Raw genomic sequence first — 17409 nt, 5'->3', positions numbered from 1 at the left:
AATTAGAATACTAATGAATATTAATGATATTAATGAGGAGGGGTCGGGCTGGCTCTGGGGTCATTAATATTGGGTCCTGTCCCCCCCTTCCCCCCAGCCCCTGTCCCCTTTGTCCCCTCTCGTCTCGGGGGTCCTGGGGGGTTGGGGGGTCTGGAATGGGGATTTGGGGTTTGGGAGGGGTCTGGAATTGGGGATTTGGGGTTTTGGGGGGGGTCCTGGATTGGGGATCCGGGGTTTGGGGGATCCTGGCACTCCGAGTCTGGGGTTTTGGGGGGGGTCTGGAATTCGGGGTTCAGGGTTTGGGGCGTCCTGGATTGAGGATCCGGGGTTTGGGGGGTCCGGGATTGGGGATTTGGGGTTTTGGGGGGTCTGGAATTGGCAGTCTGGGCTTTGGGGGAGGTCCTGGATTAGAGGGGTCCGGGATTGGGTATCTTGGTTTTGGGGGGTCCTGGCACATCGGTTCTGGGGGTTTGGGGGGTCCTGGATTGAGGATTGGGGTTTTGGGGGGTCCTGGCACATCGGGTCTGGGGGTTTGGGGGATCCGGGATTGGGGATCCGGGGTTTGGGGGATCCTGGATTGGGGATCTGGGGTTTTGGGGGGTCGTGGGTTGGGGATTTGGGATTTGGAGGTCCGGGTCTGGGGTTTGGGGGGGTCCTGGATTGAGGATCCGGGATTTGGGGGATTCTGGATTGGGGATCCGGGTTTTGGGGGCTCTTGGCACCCTGGGTCTGGGGTTTTGGGGGGTTCTGGATTGGGGGTTTGGGGTGTGGAAGGTCCTGGATTGGGGATCCAGGGTTTTAGGGGGTCCTGGATTGGGGATCCGGGCTGTGGGGGGTCTTGGCACTCTGGGTCTGGAGTTTTGAGGGGTCTCAGATTGGAGATCCGGGGTTTGGGGGGTCCTGGCACTTCGGCTCTAGGTTTTGTGGGGTTTCTGGGCCGGTAACCTCTGATTTGGGGGTCTTGGGGCTGGCTGGAGGTGGTTCTGATGCTGGGGAGGGTCTCTGGTTTTGGGGTTCCAGGGCTGAGGAGGCCTCTGCAGCTCGGGGGTCTCTGTTTCGGGGTTTCTGGTTCTGGGGGTGTCCCTGGTGCCTTAGACCCCGGGGGGGCTCTGGGGTGTCCCTCTGTTGTGGGGGGGGGGTCGCTGCCTCGGGGGGGTCTTTGGGCCCGGGGGCATCTTGAGAGCCTCTGGATTTTGGGGGCTCCTGGAGGGGTCTCCGGCTCTGGGGTCTCTCTGGCCCCGGGGGGCTCTGGCTCGGGGGTTTCCAGAGGGCGTCCAGGGGGATCTCGGGGGTTTTTGTCCCATTGTGAGGGGGTCTCTGGATGGTCTCTGTCCCGAGCATCTCTGGGCTCTTGGGATCTCTGTCCCAGTTGGGGTGGGGGGGTGTTTCTGGATAGTCCCAGGGTCTCTGTCCCGGGTCCCTCTCCCGGGTCCCTCTCCCGGTGATCTCTGTCCCGGGTTCGTCTCCCAGGGGTCTCTGGGGTCTCTGTCCCGAGTCCCTCTCCCGGATGCCTCTGCCGGGTCCCTGTCCCGGGGGTTTCAGGGGATCTCTGTCACGAGGGTCTCTGAGGTCCCTGTTCGGGAGTGCCTGTCCCGGGGTCCCTGTCCCGGGTCCCTCTCCCGGGTTCCTCTCCCGGTGTCCCTCTCCTGGGTCCCTGTCCCTGGGTCTCTGTCCCGTGGTCCCTGTCCCGGGTCCCTCTCCCGGGGTTTCTCTCAGGGGTCCCTGTCCCGGGTCCCTCTCCCGGGCTCTCTGTCCCTGGGTCTCTGTCCCGGTTTCCTCTCCCGTGGCTCTTAGGGGTCCCTGTCCCGTGGTCCCTGTCCCGGGTTCCTCTCCCGGGGCTCTCAGGGGTCCCTGTCCCGGGTCCCTGTCCCGGGCTCTCTGTCCCTGGTCCCTGTCCCGAGTCCCTGTCCCGGGCTCTCTGTCCCTGGTCCCTGTCCCGTGTCCCTGTCCCGGGCTCTCTGTCCCTGGTCCCTGTCCCGTGTCCCTCTCCCTGGTCCCTGTCCCGGGCTCTCTGTCCCTGGTCCCTGTCCCGTGTCCCTCTCCCGGCTGTCCCGGGCTCTCTGCCCCTGGTCCCTGTCCCGTGTCCCTCTCCCGCTTGTCCCGGGCCGTGCGCGTTGTCGCTCGCAGCGCCCCCAGCGGCGGCGGGCGGCACGGCGCCTGCGGCAGCGGCCTGCGCATAAATTATGTTCATGACGCAGCAGCCCCGAAACCCCGGGAAGCGCCGCGGCTCCCCCGGCGGGACCCCCGCGGCACCGAGCCCCCCGTGACCCGCCCCCCCCGGCACCGAGCCCCCCGTGACCGCCCCCGCCGGCCCGGACCCGGCCCGGGCTCCCGGGGCCGCCGCCGCCCCCCGCCCCTTTGTGCCGCCGCCTCCGTCGCCGCCGCGGCGATCGCGGGAGCGGCGAGAGCGGCGGGGACCCCCCCCGGCCCCCCCGGGGCTCCCCCGGACCCCCGACCCCCGGCTCGGTGAGTGCGGGGCCGGGGCGGGCGGGGGGCGGCGGGCCCGGCGCGGTGAATATGCAATGGCGTAATTAGCATAATTTATATATTTATGATAAAGAGCGCTGGGGGGGGCGGGGAAGGGGAGAAAACGGCGGAAAACGGGGGACAGCGGGGGGGGGGGCAGCGGGATTTGGGGGGGAAAGGGGGGTCAGGGGAGGTTTGGGAGGCAGGGGGGGCTCGGAGCGGGGCGGGGGGGCCGGGAGGAGAACTGGGGAGAACTGGGAGGAACTGGGGAGAGACGCGCAGGAACTGGGGGGCTTGGAACGGTGGGGACTGGGGGGGATCGGGGGGTGCCAGGGGGGGACCCCGGCTTAGGGGACACCCCTGGGGGAACCCCGGAACTGGGGGGGCAGGGAAGGGGGGCTGGAGAGCCCCGGGGCGGGGATGTCCGGGGGGGGCAGGGGGATTTGGGGACACAGGGCGGGGTTTGGGGCAGTTTTGGGGTCCTGCCCAGGGTGGGGGGGGGCAAAGAGACCCAGCGGGATTTGGGGGGGGGGGGGGGGGGGGGGGGCAGAGGGGCTTGGGGGGAACTGGGCAGAGCTGGGGGGACACGAAGGCTCCGAGTGGGGGCAGGTGGGAGCGGGGGGCACCTTGGGGCACCCCGGAATTGGGGGGGGGGGGGGTCCGTGAAGGGGGGGAATGGAGAACTGGGGGGGGCAGGGAACGGGGGTGACCGCCCTGAGCGGGGCATGAGGAATTTGGGGGGGCGGGGGTGGATTTTGGGGTGTAGGAGAGGAGAACATTGCTGAGGGGGGCAGGACATTGTGGGGGTCCTGGGGGGGTCCAAGGGGGATTTGGGGGGGAAAGACAGATTGGGGGGGGTCTGTGGGGCTTGGAGGGGGTGCTGAGTATGTGGGGGAAACTGGGGGGACATCACGAGTTGGGGGGCACAGAAATGGGGCGTGAGGGGGACCTCGGCTAAGGGGGGGGGGGGGTCCCGGGAACACCCCTCAATTTTGGGGTCCAGCAAGGGGCAGGAGGGGCTGGAGAGCCCCGGGGCAGGGAAGGGGGATCGGGGGGGGCAGGAGAGGAGACACGGGGTGAGGGGCTGGGGACAGTTTTGGGGTCCTGCCCGAGGAGGGGCCGCCGGGAATGGGGGGGCAAAGGCAGTTTGGGGGTGAGAGAGGCTTTGGGGGGGTCTGGGGGGGAATTGGGGAGAACCGGGGGGACACGAAGGCTCTGAGTGGGGGCAGAGGGGAGTGGTGAGGATTTAGGGGGACCTTTGGGTTAGTGAGGGTCCCTGGGTCACCCCGGAACTGGGCGGGGGGTGGTCAGGGAAATGGGGGGAGGGGGCTGGAGACCCCTGGGGCAGGGAAAGGGGGGTCACTGCCCAGGTGGGGGTAGCAGGAGGAGTTCAGGGGAAGTTTTGGGGTGCAGGAGAAGAGAAACAGGGCAGAGGGGGGCAGGACGGTACTGGGGTCCTGTTGGGAACCCCAGAGGGGATTTGGGGGGGAAAGGCTGGGCAGGGGAATTGCAGGGGGTACCGAGGTTTGAGGGGCTAAGGAAGGTGGGGGGGGGGGTCCGAGGATATTTTGGAGTGCTGCAGAACAGTGGGGGGGGCCTGTGAGGGTTTGGGGGCACCGAGCACCCCATAGAGGGGGGCATTGCCCCCACAGCCACACTGAGCCCCTCCTTTGGTGGTTTTGGGGTGGGGGGACCTTCCCTGGGAGCTGCACAGGGATGGGGGCCACGGGGGGTCCTCACTCTGGGGGGGAGGAAGGGGGTGGGGCTGTGTTGTCCTGTGCCCCCCAAACCTGTCCTCAGCCCCTCCATCCGTGGCCATCCCAGGGTGACTCTTGCTCTTCAACCCCTGCACCCCACGTGAGCCCCCCAGAGGAACAGAGGGGCACAGCACTGACCCCTCATCCCATTGATCCCATCCCATTGATCCCATCCCATTGATCCCATCCCATTGAACCCATCGATCCTATTGATCCCATTGATGGCATCCCATTGATCCCATCCCATCCCATTGATCCTATTGATGGTATCCCATGGATCCTGTTGATCTTATTGATCCCATCCCGTTGATCACATTGATCCTGTTGAATCCTATTGATCCCATTGATAGCATCCCATTGATCCCATCCATCCCATTGATCCTGTCCCATTGATCCCATTGATGGCATCCCATTGATCCTGTTGGTCTTATTGATCCCATCAATTCCATTGATCACATGCCATCCCATCTCATTGATCCCTTCCCATTGATCCCATTGATCCCATCCCATCTCATTGATCTCATTGATCACATGCCATCCCACTGATCCCATCCCATTCCACTGATCCCATGGATCCCATTGGTCCCATTGATCCCATGGATCCCATACCATCCCCTTGATCCTGTTGATCCAATTGATCCCTTCCCATTGATCCCATTGATCCCATCCCATCTCATTGATCTCATTGATCACATGCCATCCCATTGATCCCATCCCATCCCACTGGTCCTGTCCCATTGATCCCATTGATCCCATCCCATTGATCCTATTGATCCCATTGATCCTGTCGATCCCATTGATCCCATACCATCCCTTTGATCCTATTGATCCAACTGATCCCATCCCATTGATCCCATTGATCCCATTGATCCCATTGATCCCATCCCATCGATCCTGTCCCATTGATCACATTGATCCCATCCCATTGATCCTGTTGATCCAATTGATCCCATCCCATTGATCCCATTGATCCCATTGATCCCATTGATCCCATCCTATTGATGCTATCAATCCCATTGATCCCATCCCATGCCATTGATCCCATCAATCCCATTGACCCCACCCCATGGGATGCAGGTCCAGGGGTTCCCGTGTCCCCCCCCCCCGTGCTGCCCCCCCAGGCTGTCCCGTGCCCTCGGGGACCCTCAGGACCTGGCGTCGCTCTCCAGGTTCTGTCCTGGGGACACCAAACTCTGCCCTGGCCTTGGCAGGGATGGCAATCCCGGCAATAGAAACTCCCGGGGTGCCCCTGTGAGGGGGGGTTTGAGGGTCCCCAGGACCAGGTGAGAGATGAGAATCTTGGCTCCATGTTTCAGAAGGCTGTTTTATTATTATATATATATATATTATATTAAATATATATCATAAAATATATATCATAAAATATATATCATAAAAAATATATAATAAAATAATATATTATATATAAAGATATATCATAAAATAATAAATATACTAAAAGAAAGAGAAAGGAGACATCAGAAGGCTGGACAGGAATGAATAATAAAAACCCGTGACTGCTCAGAGCCTCGACACAGCTGGACCATGATTGGTCACTGAGTAAAAACAATCCACATGGAACCAATCAAAGATGCACCTGTTGCTAAACCATCTCCAGACCACATTCCAAGCAATCAGATAATTAGCATTTACATTTCTTTTCTGAGGCTTCTCAGGAGAAAATCCCAGCGAAAGGATTTTCATCAAATGTCCCAGTGACACCACTGCAGGCTGCTCCCAGTGCCAGGGGCTCCAGAAATGCTGCAGCTTCCATTTGGGGTCGGGATCCTGCCCCCTGTTTTAGTTGTTTTATTATTATTATTATTATTATTATTATTATTATTATTATTATTATTATTATTAATAATAATAATAATAATAATAATAATAATAATAATAATAATAATAATAATAATAATAATAATAATAATATTTCCCTGGATTTTGGGGAGTCAGGGTGCTGAAGGTGGGAAGGAAATCAGGGATTGAGGAATTCCACCTTGGCTTCGTGGCTGCTCCCTGCACCTTACTGGGGAAAATAGGGCAAAACCAGGGAAATTGTTCCTTTTAGTGCTGCAAAAAGGAGTTAAACTGGCAGCAAACCTGTGGCCAACTGGTTTGGGGTTTTCCCTGATGGAGCGATATAATAATAATAATAATAATAATAATAATAATAATAATAATAATAATAATAATAATAATAATAATAATAATAATAATAACTATTATTATTATTGTTGCTTTATTATTTTTGTTTTTTTATTATTATTATTATCATTATGTATTGGTTTTATTATTTATTATTATTATTTTATTAATATTATCTTTATTATGTTTTGTTTTACTATTATTATTATCATTATCATCATTACCATAATCATTATCATGTTTTGGGTTTATTTTTATTGCATTATTATTATTTATTATTATTATTATCATTATTATGGTTTGGTTTTATTGTTATTTGGTTTTATTAATTTTTAATTATTATAGTTATCATTATGGAATAATAATAATAATAATAATAATAATAATAATAATAATAATAATAATAATAATAATAATAATAATAATAATAATAATAATAATAATAGTAGCACCAAAACATAATAATGATGGGTCCAACTTTTGGACCCATCTCTGCCTCATCAACACTTAATTAACATGGAAATTAAATCCACATGGAGACTAGGAGCATCCTAAATATCGTTCTCTCACCTTTTTTACCCTCTTTCTTTATTTTTAATATTTTTATTAATATTTTATGCATTTTATGCCTTCCCTCCATCTGTTGCTCCATGGCTGCTCCTCCCTGCCTGCCCTCACCACCATCTGCATAAATTATTTGTCACATTAAATGCCAAAAAATGCCCCAAAAAGTGTGAAAATCGGGATGTGTGATGGGGAAAGGATCTGGAGCTGGATGCCCACCTGCATCCAGCCTGGAATCACAAATGTCTGATTAATTGGCTCATTAATTAGTCTTCTCTCCCGGGTTATTTGTGTCTCCTCCCAGCAGCAGCAGCAGCAGCAGAGAGAAATCCAAGGATTTCTCCTTGAAACTTTCCTGTTTCTCCTGACTGAGTCACCTTTCCCCAAACTCCTCCTTTTGGGGGGTCTTTAGGGGGGGGATCCTGGGGCTCCCAGGTTTTTGGGGAGCACGGGAGCAGCCAGAGCTCGGAATGGGAACATCTCCAATGTTTTGTGTCCCTCCAGGCCAGAGACCCAGGGACCCCAAAACTCGGAGGAGCCCCGGGAGCTGGAGCCCCAAAACCAGGAGGGGCAGAACCCCAGAGAGCCGGAACCCAGAGACCCCAAAACCCAGAGAACCAGAGCCCAGGCACCCCATAACCTGCAGAGCCAGAGCTCAAAGACAGCAAAACCAGAGCCCAGAGACCCCAAAACCAGGAGGGGCTGAACCCCAGAGAGCCGGAACCCAGAGACCCCAAAAAACAGAGCCCAGAGACCCCAAAACCCAGAGAGCCGGAACCTAGAGACCCCGAATCCTACAGAACCGGAGCCCAGAGACCCCAGATCCTGCAGAACCGGAGCCCAGAGACCCCAAATCCTGCAGAACCAGACCCCAGAGACCTGAAAACCAGAGAGCCAGAGCCCAGAGACCCCAAAACCTGCACAGCTGGAGCCCAGAGACCCCAAATCCTACAGAACCGGAGCCCAGAGACCCCAAAACCCAGAGAGCCAGAGCCCAGAGACCCTGAAACCCAGAGTTCACAGACCCCAAAACCAGAGAGCCAGAGCACAGACACCCCAAAACCTGCACAGCTGGAGCACAGACATCCCAAAACCCAGAGAACCAGAGCCCAGAGACCCTAAATCCTGCAGAACCAGAGAGCAGAGACCATAAATTCTGCAGAACCAGAGCCCAGAGACCTGAAAACCAGAGAGCCAGAGCCCAGAGACCCCAAAACCTGCACAGCCAGAGGTCAGAGACCCCAAATCCTGCAGAGCCGGAGCCCAGAGACCCCAAAAACTGGAGAACCAGAGACCCCAAAACTGGAGAGCTGGAGCCCAGAGACCCCAAATCCTGAAGAGCCGGAGAACAGACACCCCAAAACCTGCACAGCCAGAGCCCAGAGACCCCAAAAGCAGGAGAACCGGAGCCCAGAGATCCTGAAACCCGGAGAACCAGAGACCTGAAACCCAGAGAGTCGGAGCCCAGAGACCCCAAAACCCAGAAAGTCGGAGCCCAGAGACCCCAAAACCCAGAGAGTCGGAGCACAGAGACCCCAAAACCCAGAGAGTCGGAGCCCAGAGACCCCAAAACCCGGAGAGTCGGAGCCCAGAGACCCCAAAACCCGGAGAGTCGGAGCCCAGAGACCCCAAAACCCAGAGAGTCGGAGCCCAGAGACCCCAAAACCCAGAGAGTCGGAGCACAGAGACCCCAAAACCCGGAGAGTCGGAGCCCAGAGACCCCAAAACCCGGAGAGTCGGAGCCCAGAGACCCCAAAACCCGGAGAGTCGGAGCCCAGAGACCCCAAAACCCGGAGAGTCGGAGCCCAGAGACCCCAAAACCCAGAGAGTCGGAGCCCAGAGACCCCAAAACCCGGAGAGTCGGAGCCCAGAGTTCCTGAGAGCTGCAGCCGGGACAGCAGAGCCCTGAAACCCCGGGAGCTCTGAAACCTGGGAGCCCCCAGGAGCCCCAGCCCAGGCCGGGGGGCAGGAGCCACATCCAGCCCCGTGTGCAGAGGGAGGGACCCTCACCCCAGCACGAGCGGTGGGTGAGTACCTGGGAGCCCCAGAATCCATGGGGTTCCCTTCATTTCCCCCTCCCCTGCCCCCTTTACCCTTCCCTGTCTGACAGGAGTGGGGGCAGGGGAGGGGATGGTCCCACCTGGGACAGGGAGGAGCAGAAGCTTTCCCACCTTTTCCCACCTTTCCCCACCTTTTCCCACCTTTCCCACCTTTTCCCACTTTTCCCACTTTTCCCACCTTTCCCCACCTTTTCCCACCTTTCCCACCTTTTCCCACTTTTCCCACTTTTCCCACTTTCCCCACCTTTCCCACCTTTCCCCACCTTTCCCCACCTTTTCCCACCTTTTCCCACTTTTCCCACTTTTCCCACTTTTCCCACCTTTCCCCACCTTTTCCCACCTTTTCCCACCTTTCCCCACCTTTTCCCACTTTTCCCACTTTTTCCCACCTTTTCCCACTTTTTCCCCACCTTTCCCCACCTTTCCCCACTTTTTCCCACCTTTCCCACCTTTTCCCACCTTTTCCCACCTTTCCCCACCTTTCCCCACCTTTCCCCACCTTTCCCCATCTTTCCCACCTTTTCCCACCTTTTCCCACCTTTTCCCACTTTTCCCACCTTTTCCCACCTTTCTCCACCTTTCCCCACCTTTTCCCACTTTCCCCACCTTTTCCCACCTTTCCCCACCTTTTCCCACCTTTCCCCACCTTTCCCCACCTTTTCCCACTTTTCCCACCTTTCCCCACCTTTTCCCACCTTTTCCCACCTTTCCCCACCTTTTCCCACTTTTCCCACCTTTCCCCACCTTTTCCCACCTTTTCCCACCTTTCCCCACCTTTTCCCACCTTTCCCCACTTTTCCCACCTTTCCCCACCTTTTCCCACCTTTCCCACCTTTTCCCACCTTTCCCACCTTTTCCCACTTTTCCCACTTTCCCCACCTTTCCCCACCTTTTCCCACTTTTCCCACCTTCCCCACCTTTTCCCACTTTTCCCACCTTTCCCCACCTTTTCCCACCTTTCCCACCTTTTCCCACCTTTCCCACCTTTCCCACCTTTTCCCACTTTTCCCACTTTCCCCACCTTTCCCCACCTTTCCCCACCTTTTCCCACTTTTCCCACTTTCCCCACTTTTCCCACCTTTCCCCACCTTTCCCCACCTTTCCCCACCTTTCCCCACCTTTCCCCACCTTTTCCCACCTTTCCCCACCTTTTCCCACCTTTCCCCACCTTTTCCCACCTTTTCCAGCCTCGGGAGGAGGAAGAAGCTGCCGCAGGACTTTGGGGTGTTCCCCCAGATCCCTGGCAGCTCTCTGGGGCAGGTGAAGCCACCTGGGGGATGAACCCAGAGCCCACCCCCACCCCGTGACTCCTGTCACCTGCTGAAGAAGTGTCCCCAACAGTTTGGGTCCCCTCAGGGACCACCAGGGGCTTAGGGGGGCAGCCAGGTGTCACCTGGAGATTTGGGGACCCTCTGTGGGCTCCAGAGAGGTGATTTCACCTGGCCCATCCCGAGATTTTAGGGTTTCAAAGGGGCTGAGAGGGGGTGAGAAGAACCCCAGAACCCTAAATCCCCCCGGGGACCCCAGGTTGGTGACAGCCCCTCGTTGTCCCCCGTGCAGCATGTGGCAGGTGTGACCCTCCCCACCTGTGCCAGGTCACCATGGAGCCGTGCCCGGGGCAGCCCCAGGAGGCCCTGCTGACGGTCAACGAGCAGGTACGGCCCCCCAAAACGGGCTGGGACCCCAAAACGGGCTGGGACCCCAAAACCGGCCCGGGCTGGGACCCTAAAACCGGGCTGGGACCTCAAAACGGGCTGGGAGCCCAAAACCAAGCTGGGACCCCAAAACGGGCTGGGAGCCCAAAACCGGCCCGGGCTGGGACCCTAAAACCGGGCTGGGACCTCAAAACCGGGCTGGGACCTCAAAACCAGGCCGGGGCTGGGACCCTAAAACCGGATTGGGCTGGGACCCTAAAACCAGGCTGGGAGCCCAAAACGGGCTGGGAGCCCAAAACCGGACTGGGCTGGGACCCTAAAACCGGGCTGGGACCTCAAAACCGGGCCGGGGCTGGGACCCTAAAACCGGATTGGGCTGGGACCCTAAAACCAGGCTGGGACCTCAAAACGGGCTGGGACCCCAAAACCGGGCTGGGACCCCAAAACCGGATTGGGCTGGGACCCCAAAACCGGGCTGGGACCCCAAAACCGGATTGGGCTGGGACCCTAAAACCAGGCTGGGACCTCAAAACCGGGCTGGGACCTCAAAACGGGCTGGGAGCCCAAAACCAAGCTGGGAACCCAAAACGGGCTGGGAGCCCAAAACCGGGCCGGGGCTGGGACCCTAAAACCGGATTGGGCTGGGACCCTAAAACCGGGCTGGGAGCCCAAAACCGGATTGGGCTGGGACCCTAAAACCAGGCTGGGACCTCAAAACCGGGCTGGGACCTCAAAACCGGATTGGGCTGGGACCCTAAAACCAGGCTGGGACCCCAAAACCAGGCTGGGACCCCAAAACCAGGCTGGGGTGGGACCCCTAAACTGGGCCAGGGGTGGGACCCCAAAACCGGCCAGGGGGGTAGGACCCGCACCCCAAAACCAGGCTGGGGAGGGATCCCAAAACTGGGCTGGAGAAGGGGACCCCAAACCCGGCCGAGGTGGGACCTCAAATCCAGGCTGGGCTGGGACCCCAAAACAGGGCTGGGACCCCAAAACCTGCCATGGGGTGGGACCCCCAAAACCGGGCCGGGGGTGTGATCCCCGCTGTGTGCCCTGGGATGGGCTGGACACCTGCAGGAGATTTGGGGGGGCTCACCTGGCCCTGTGCTGCACCTGTGGGGCTGGGGGGACGCTGCAGTGGGATTTTGGGGTGGTGTTAGTTTGGGGTGCTGTGGGTGGGGTGATGCAGGTGGGGCAGTACTCGCTGTGTTTTGGGGTGCTGCGGGTTTTGGGGTGCTGCACGTTTTGGGGTGCAGCTCGATGGGTTCATACAGGCTCAGGTGGAACAGCCAGGTTTAATAAATCATTAATTAATCCTCAGTTTTATAAAGGACGATGATAGGAGACAAGGACCACAGAGCAAAGGTGTGAAAAACACATTCACTGTCCTGTGAAAATTTAAGAAGTTTTATAAAGGATGATAGGAGATAAGGACCACAGATCAAAAGTTACGTGAAAAACACAGTCACTCTCTTGTGAAAATGTAAATTATAAAAAGTTTTATAAAGGATGATAGGAGACAAGGAGAACAGAGCAAAAGTTATGTGAAAAACACGGTCAGTGTCCTGTGAACATGTCAAAAATTTAATAAAAGACAATAGGAGACAAGGACCACAGAGCAAAGGCTATGTGACAAATACGTTCACACTCATGTGAAAATTTAAAAGTTTTATAAAGGATGATAAGAGATAAGGACCACAGAGCAAAGGTTATGTGAAAAACACGTTCACACTAATGTGAAAATTTAAAAGTTTTATAAAGGACAGTAGTAGACAAGGACCACAGATCAAAAGTTGCATGAAAAACACGGTCACTCTCTTGTGAAAATGTAAATTATAAAAAGTTTTATAAAGGATGATAGGAGACAAGGAGAACAGAGCAAAGGTGTGAAAAACACGGTCAGTGTCCTGTGAACGTGTAGAATTTAATAAAGACAATAGGAGACAAGAACCACAGAGCAAAGGCTATGTGACAAATACGTTCACTCTCATGTGAAAATTTAAAAGTTTTATAAAGGATGATAGGAGACAAGGAGAACAGAGCAAAGGTGTGAAAAACGCAATCACTTTCCTGTGAAAATGTGGAATTTAATAAAGAACAATAGGAGACAAGGACTATAGAGCACAGGTCACGTGAAAAACACGTTCACTCTCCTGTGAAAATGTAAAAAGTTTAATAAAGGACAGCAGGAGCACAGGACAAGGGTTATCGTGGCATCAGCCGAGCCCACGCTGTTATCTTCAGGGATACCCCTTAAATACCTTTTCCCTTACATCATCGCTTTGCATTCATAGCCCTTATGCATATGCATGAACTAGTTTGCATATTCAACGACCTGTTTTGCATGGCCCCTCCTCAGGGCCGCCTTTTTAGAGCCGGCTGTTTGTTGTCTTGATTTTGGCTCCTTCTCTTTATCAACTCCAGTTTTTGGGCCTGGCCCTCACTGCCTTCAGAGGTGAGTGCTGTGAAAAACGCCCATCACTTGGTTTTAAAATTTTAAAAGTTTAATGATAATAAAATGATTATAAAAATAGCAATATAATTAGAGTCATCACAATTTGGACAATTAGGATTAGGGAAATATGAGACAATAAAAACAGAGTTACAGACAGTCCAGGTACCTTTTCTGGGCAAAATAAGCCCAAAAAAGGACCCACATTAACAGAGGATTAACCCTTAAAAGCAACAGCCTGTCGCATATTCCTACACTTCATGCATGATGCATAAATTCAGGATTCTGTCTGGGCAGTGTCAGCTTCTTCCTCCGAATCCTGATGGCTCTGCAGGGCTGAGCGAGGTGGGAATGTGAAAAACGCCAATCTCTTGGTTTTAAAATTTTAAAAGTTTAAGAGTAATGAAATGGTTATAAAAATAGTAGTGAAACTAGAGTAATAAAAATTTGGACAAAGTAAAGTTTATTGGTAGCTCACACATATTTATGTTGGTGTTAATGAAGCTTATACATATTGCAAAGCTGAGCTCATTATTGGTTAAACACACAGGAATCAACCACACCTACTTCTATGCTCTAATGATTATTTTGTTTCTACATCTACATTCCTGTGGCTATTCTACCTAGGCTATCTTCATTTTTCTGGCAGAAGATTCTCTCCCCCATCTTCACGTAGCAGCAAGGTCACCATGACCCTTGTCAGTGATTGGACACTGCCTACTTAATCCCCAGCTTGTCTCCTTGAAACTTATCCAAGGGTATCGTGTCAAAGTGACCTTTCTCAGCCAGCCAATTATCACAAAGCTCTCCACGCAAAAGTTACCGTTTAACTACAAAACTACATTTCCCATCCTGTTAAAATGTTAATGCAGCACTACTAATCAATACAACATAATACATCCCGAAAACATCTGTGCAGAGCCGTGAGATATGCGCACCTCACAGTGCTGAGGGTTGGCAGATCTGCACAGGTGTGCTCATTGTGTGTGCTCACGTGCACAGGTGTGTTCATTGTGTGTCCCCACGTGCACAGGTGTGTTCATTGTGTGTGCTCATTGTGTGTCCTCATCTGCACAGGTGTGTTCATTGTGTGTCCTCACGTGCACAGGTGTGCTCATTGCGTGTGCTCATCTGCACAGGTGTGCTCATTGTGTGTGCTCATCTGCACAGGTGTGTTCATTGTGTGTGCACAGGTGTGCTCGTTGTGTGTGCTCATCTGCACAGGTGTGCTCATTGTGTGCTCATTGTATGTGCTCACATGCACAGGTGTGCTCATTGTGTGTGCTCACGTGCACAGGTGTGCTCATTGTGTGTCCCCCCCCATGTGCACAGGTGTGCTCATTGTATGTGCTCACGTGCACAGGTGTGCTCATTGTGTGTGCTCACGTGCACAGGTGTGTTCATTGTGTGTTCTCATCTGCACAGGTGTGTTCATTGTATCTGCTCACGTGCACAGGTGTGTTCATTGTGTGTCCACCAAGGGGAAAAGGTGTGCTCATTGTGTGTGCTCACGTGCACAGGTGTGCTCATTGTGTGTGCTCATCTGCACAGGTGTGTTCATTGTGTGTGCTCACGTGCACAGGTGTGCTCATTGTGTGTGCTCACATGCACAGGTGTGTTCATTGTATGTGCTCACGTGCACAGGTGTGCTCATTGTGTGTCCCCACGTGCACAGGTGTGTTCATTGTGTGTGCTCATCTGCACAGGTGTGCTCATTGTGTGTGCTCATTGTGTGTCCCCATGTGCACAGGTGTGCTCATTGTGTGTGCTCACGTGCACAGGTGTGTTCATTGTGTGTGCTCACATGCACAGGTGTGCTCATTGTGTGTCCCCATGTGCTCATTGTGTGTGCTCATTGTGTGTCCCCACGTGCACAGGTGTGTTCATTGTGTGTCCTCATGTGCAAGGTGTGCTCATTGTGTGCTCATTGTGTGTCCTCGTGTGCACAGGTGTGTTCATTGTGTGTGCACAGGTGTGCTCATTGTGTGTCCCCATGTGCACAGGTGTGCTCATTGTGTGTGCACAGGTGTGCTCATTGTGTGTGCACAGGTGTGCTCATTGTGTGCTCATTGTGTGTCCCCACGTGCACAGGTGTGCCCGTTGCGTGTGCATTGGGTGTTATCCTATCCCAATGTGCATTTTAACACAAGCACACTGATATTGTACAGTGCAGTATCAGTATTGCACTGCTGTGTCTAAGCTTAATTAGCAACAGAAATAAAAATGATGTCTTCATAACAAAGTTATTTTAACATCCCACATATAAAATCCATTTTAATATCTGCAAAAAGCCAATATTTAATATGTGTCTATATCAGCTATTGCACTATGCTTAATTAGCAACAGCGACACAAACTATATCTTACAACAAAGTTACTTTAACACATATACAATCAATTTTAATATTTGCAAAATGCCAATATTATAATATGTATCTATATCAGCTGTTGCACTAAGATTAATTAGCAACAGAAATACAAATTACATCTTTATAGCAAAGTTACTTTAACACCACACACATAAAATCCATTTTAATATTTGCAAAATGCCAATATTATAATGTGTATCTCTATCAGCTATTTCACTGAGTTTAATTAACAAATACAAACTATATCTTTATAGCAAAGTTACTTTAATATATATAAAATCCCTTTTAATATTTGCAAAAACCCAATATTATAATGTTTATCTATATCAGATATTGCACTGAGCTTAATTAGCAACAGAAATACAATTACATCTCTATAGCAGTTACTTTAACACAAATACAATCAATTTTAATATTTGCAAAATGCCAATATTATAATGTGTATCTCTATCAGCTACTGCACTGAGCTTAATTAACAGTAGAAATACAAACTATATCTTTATACCAAAGTTACTTTAACAGACTCCAAAACCTGCACAGCCCCTTATAAAATCCATTTAATATTTGCAAAAAGTCAGTATTATAATATGTATATATATCAGCTATTTCACTGAGCATAATTAACAAATACAAACTATATAACAAAGTTACTTTAACACCACACACATAAAATCCATTTTAATATTTGCAAAATGCCAATATTATAATGTCTATCTATATCAGTTATTGCACTGAGCTTAATTAGCAACAGAAACACAAACTATATCTTACAACAAAGTTACTTTAACATATATAGAATCCCTTTTAATATTTGCAAAAAGTCAGTATTATAATGTGTATCTCTATCAGCTATTGCACTGAGCTTAATTAACAAATACAAACTATATCTTTATAGCAAAGTTACTTTAACACATATAGAATCCATTTTAATATTTGCAAAAAGCCAATATTATAATATGTATCTGTATCAGCTATTGCACTGAGCTTAACACCAGAAATACAAATTATATAACAAAGTTACTTTAACACCACTCATATAAAATCCATTTTAATATTTGCAAAAAGCCCATATTATAGTGTGTATCTATACTGGGTGGAGCTGATTTTCACCCAGGGGAGAGGAGGAGGGAGAGCAGGCAGGGAAGAGGGTGGGAGATGCCCCAGGGCTGCAGGAGTCCCTAAAAGCACAAACCAGGGAGCAATGACAATCCCATTCCCGCTCACCCTGAGCCCCAGAGACAGGAAAACTGAGAGCCTGGGGTCCATCCTTGGAACATTGATAATTCAGGGCTTTTCCCCATTGTTTCTTTCATCTCTCAATGTCCAGTTTCATTTATCAGCAAACCTAAAGTTTATTTGGAAAAGCAAATCTCTTTTTCCATTCATCAATCAGTGGAATCCTTTTTAATTTTAAAATTCTTCAGCTGGCTCTGCACATACTCACCCCACCACACACTTCCAAAACTTTTCACCATTTCTACATTTTAGCCAACAAAAAAATTCGTGCCCATTGGCTATAAATTACAGAATTATTTTAATTACCAGTTTATCCTCTATTGGTTATTGATTTCTCTTCTTGTGCTGTTTCATTTCCATTTTCAGTCTCTTTATTGCCCTTTTCCCAGCCAGGGAGAGTTCCAGTATAGTCATGGACTGCTTCTTTATCTCTGGGCTCTGCAGAATGTCCTTGTGCTCCATAAATCCTGCATTCCTCACGTCCAATTCCAGCAAAAACATCTCCCTGTCCCAGGCTTTGTTTATTGAAAACCATCGAGGTTTTTCAGCACAGCTCCGAGTCTGAGCCACTGCCCCAAACTGGGCTCCCAAAATGGCATTTGGTGACAAACCTTGCCAAGGGCTGGCTGCACTGCCGGGGATTCGTGGAAAAGTTAATTAAAGCAATCATTAGGATGGTTAATAGGAAAGTTTTATCATTTCC

The 17409-nt window shown here is 51.8% G+C and overlaps 1 protein-coding gene across 1 annotated transcript in view; it reads left to right on the top strand.

The window, feature by feature from the left end:
* Positions 1-17409, top strand: part of POU6F1 (POU class 6 homeobox 1) — a 33404-nt gene that overhangs the window by 146 nt on the left and 15849 nt on the right. Inside the window, 4 exon segments of the mRNA XM_054517686.1 lie at positions 2128-2466; positions 10183-10255; positions 10591-10650; positions 13075-13105. Coding sequence (XP_054373661.1) covers positions 2128-2466; positions 10183-10255; positions 10591-10650; positions 13075-13105 — 503 coding nt within the window.

This window comes from Molothrus ater, chromosome 30 (genome assembly GCF_012460135.2).
Source record: "Molothrus ater isolate BHLD 08-10-18 breed brown headed cowbird chromosome 30, BPBGC_Mater_1.1, whole genome shotgun sequence".
NCBI classification, from domain to species: domain Eukaryota; kingdom Metazoa; phylum Chordata; class Aves; order Passeriformes; family Icteridae; genus Molothrus; species Molothrus ater.
Note: the sequence above shows the minus strand (reverse complement) of the source record. Positions and strands in the feature narration are given on the sequence as shown.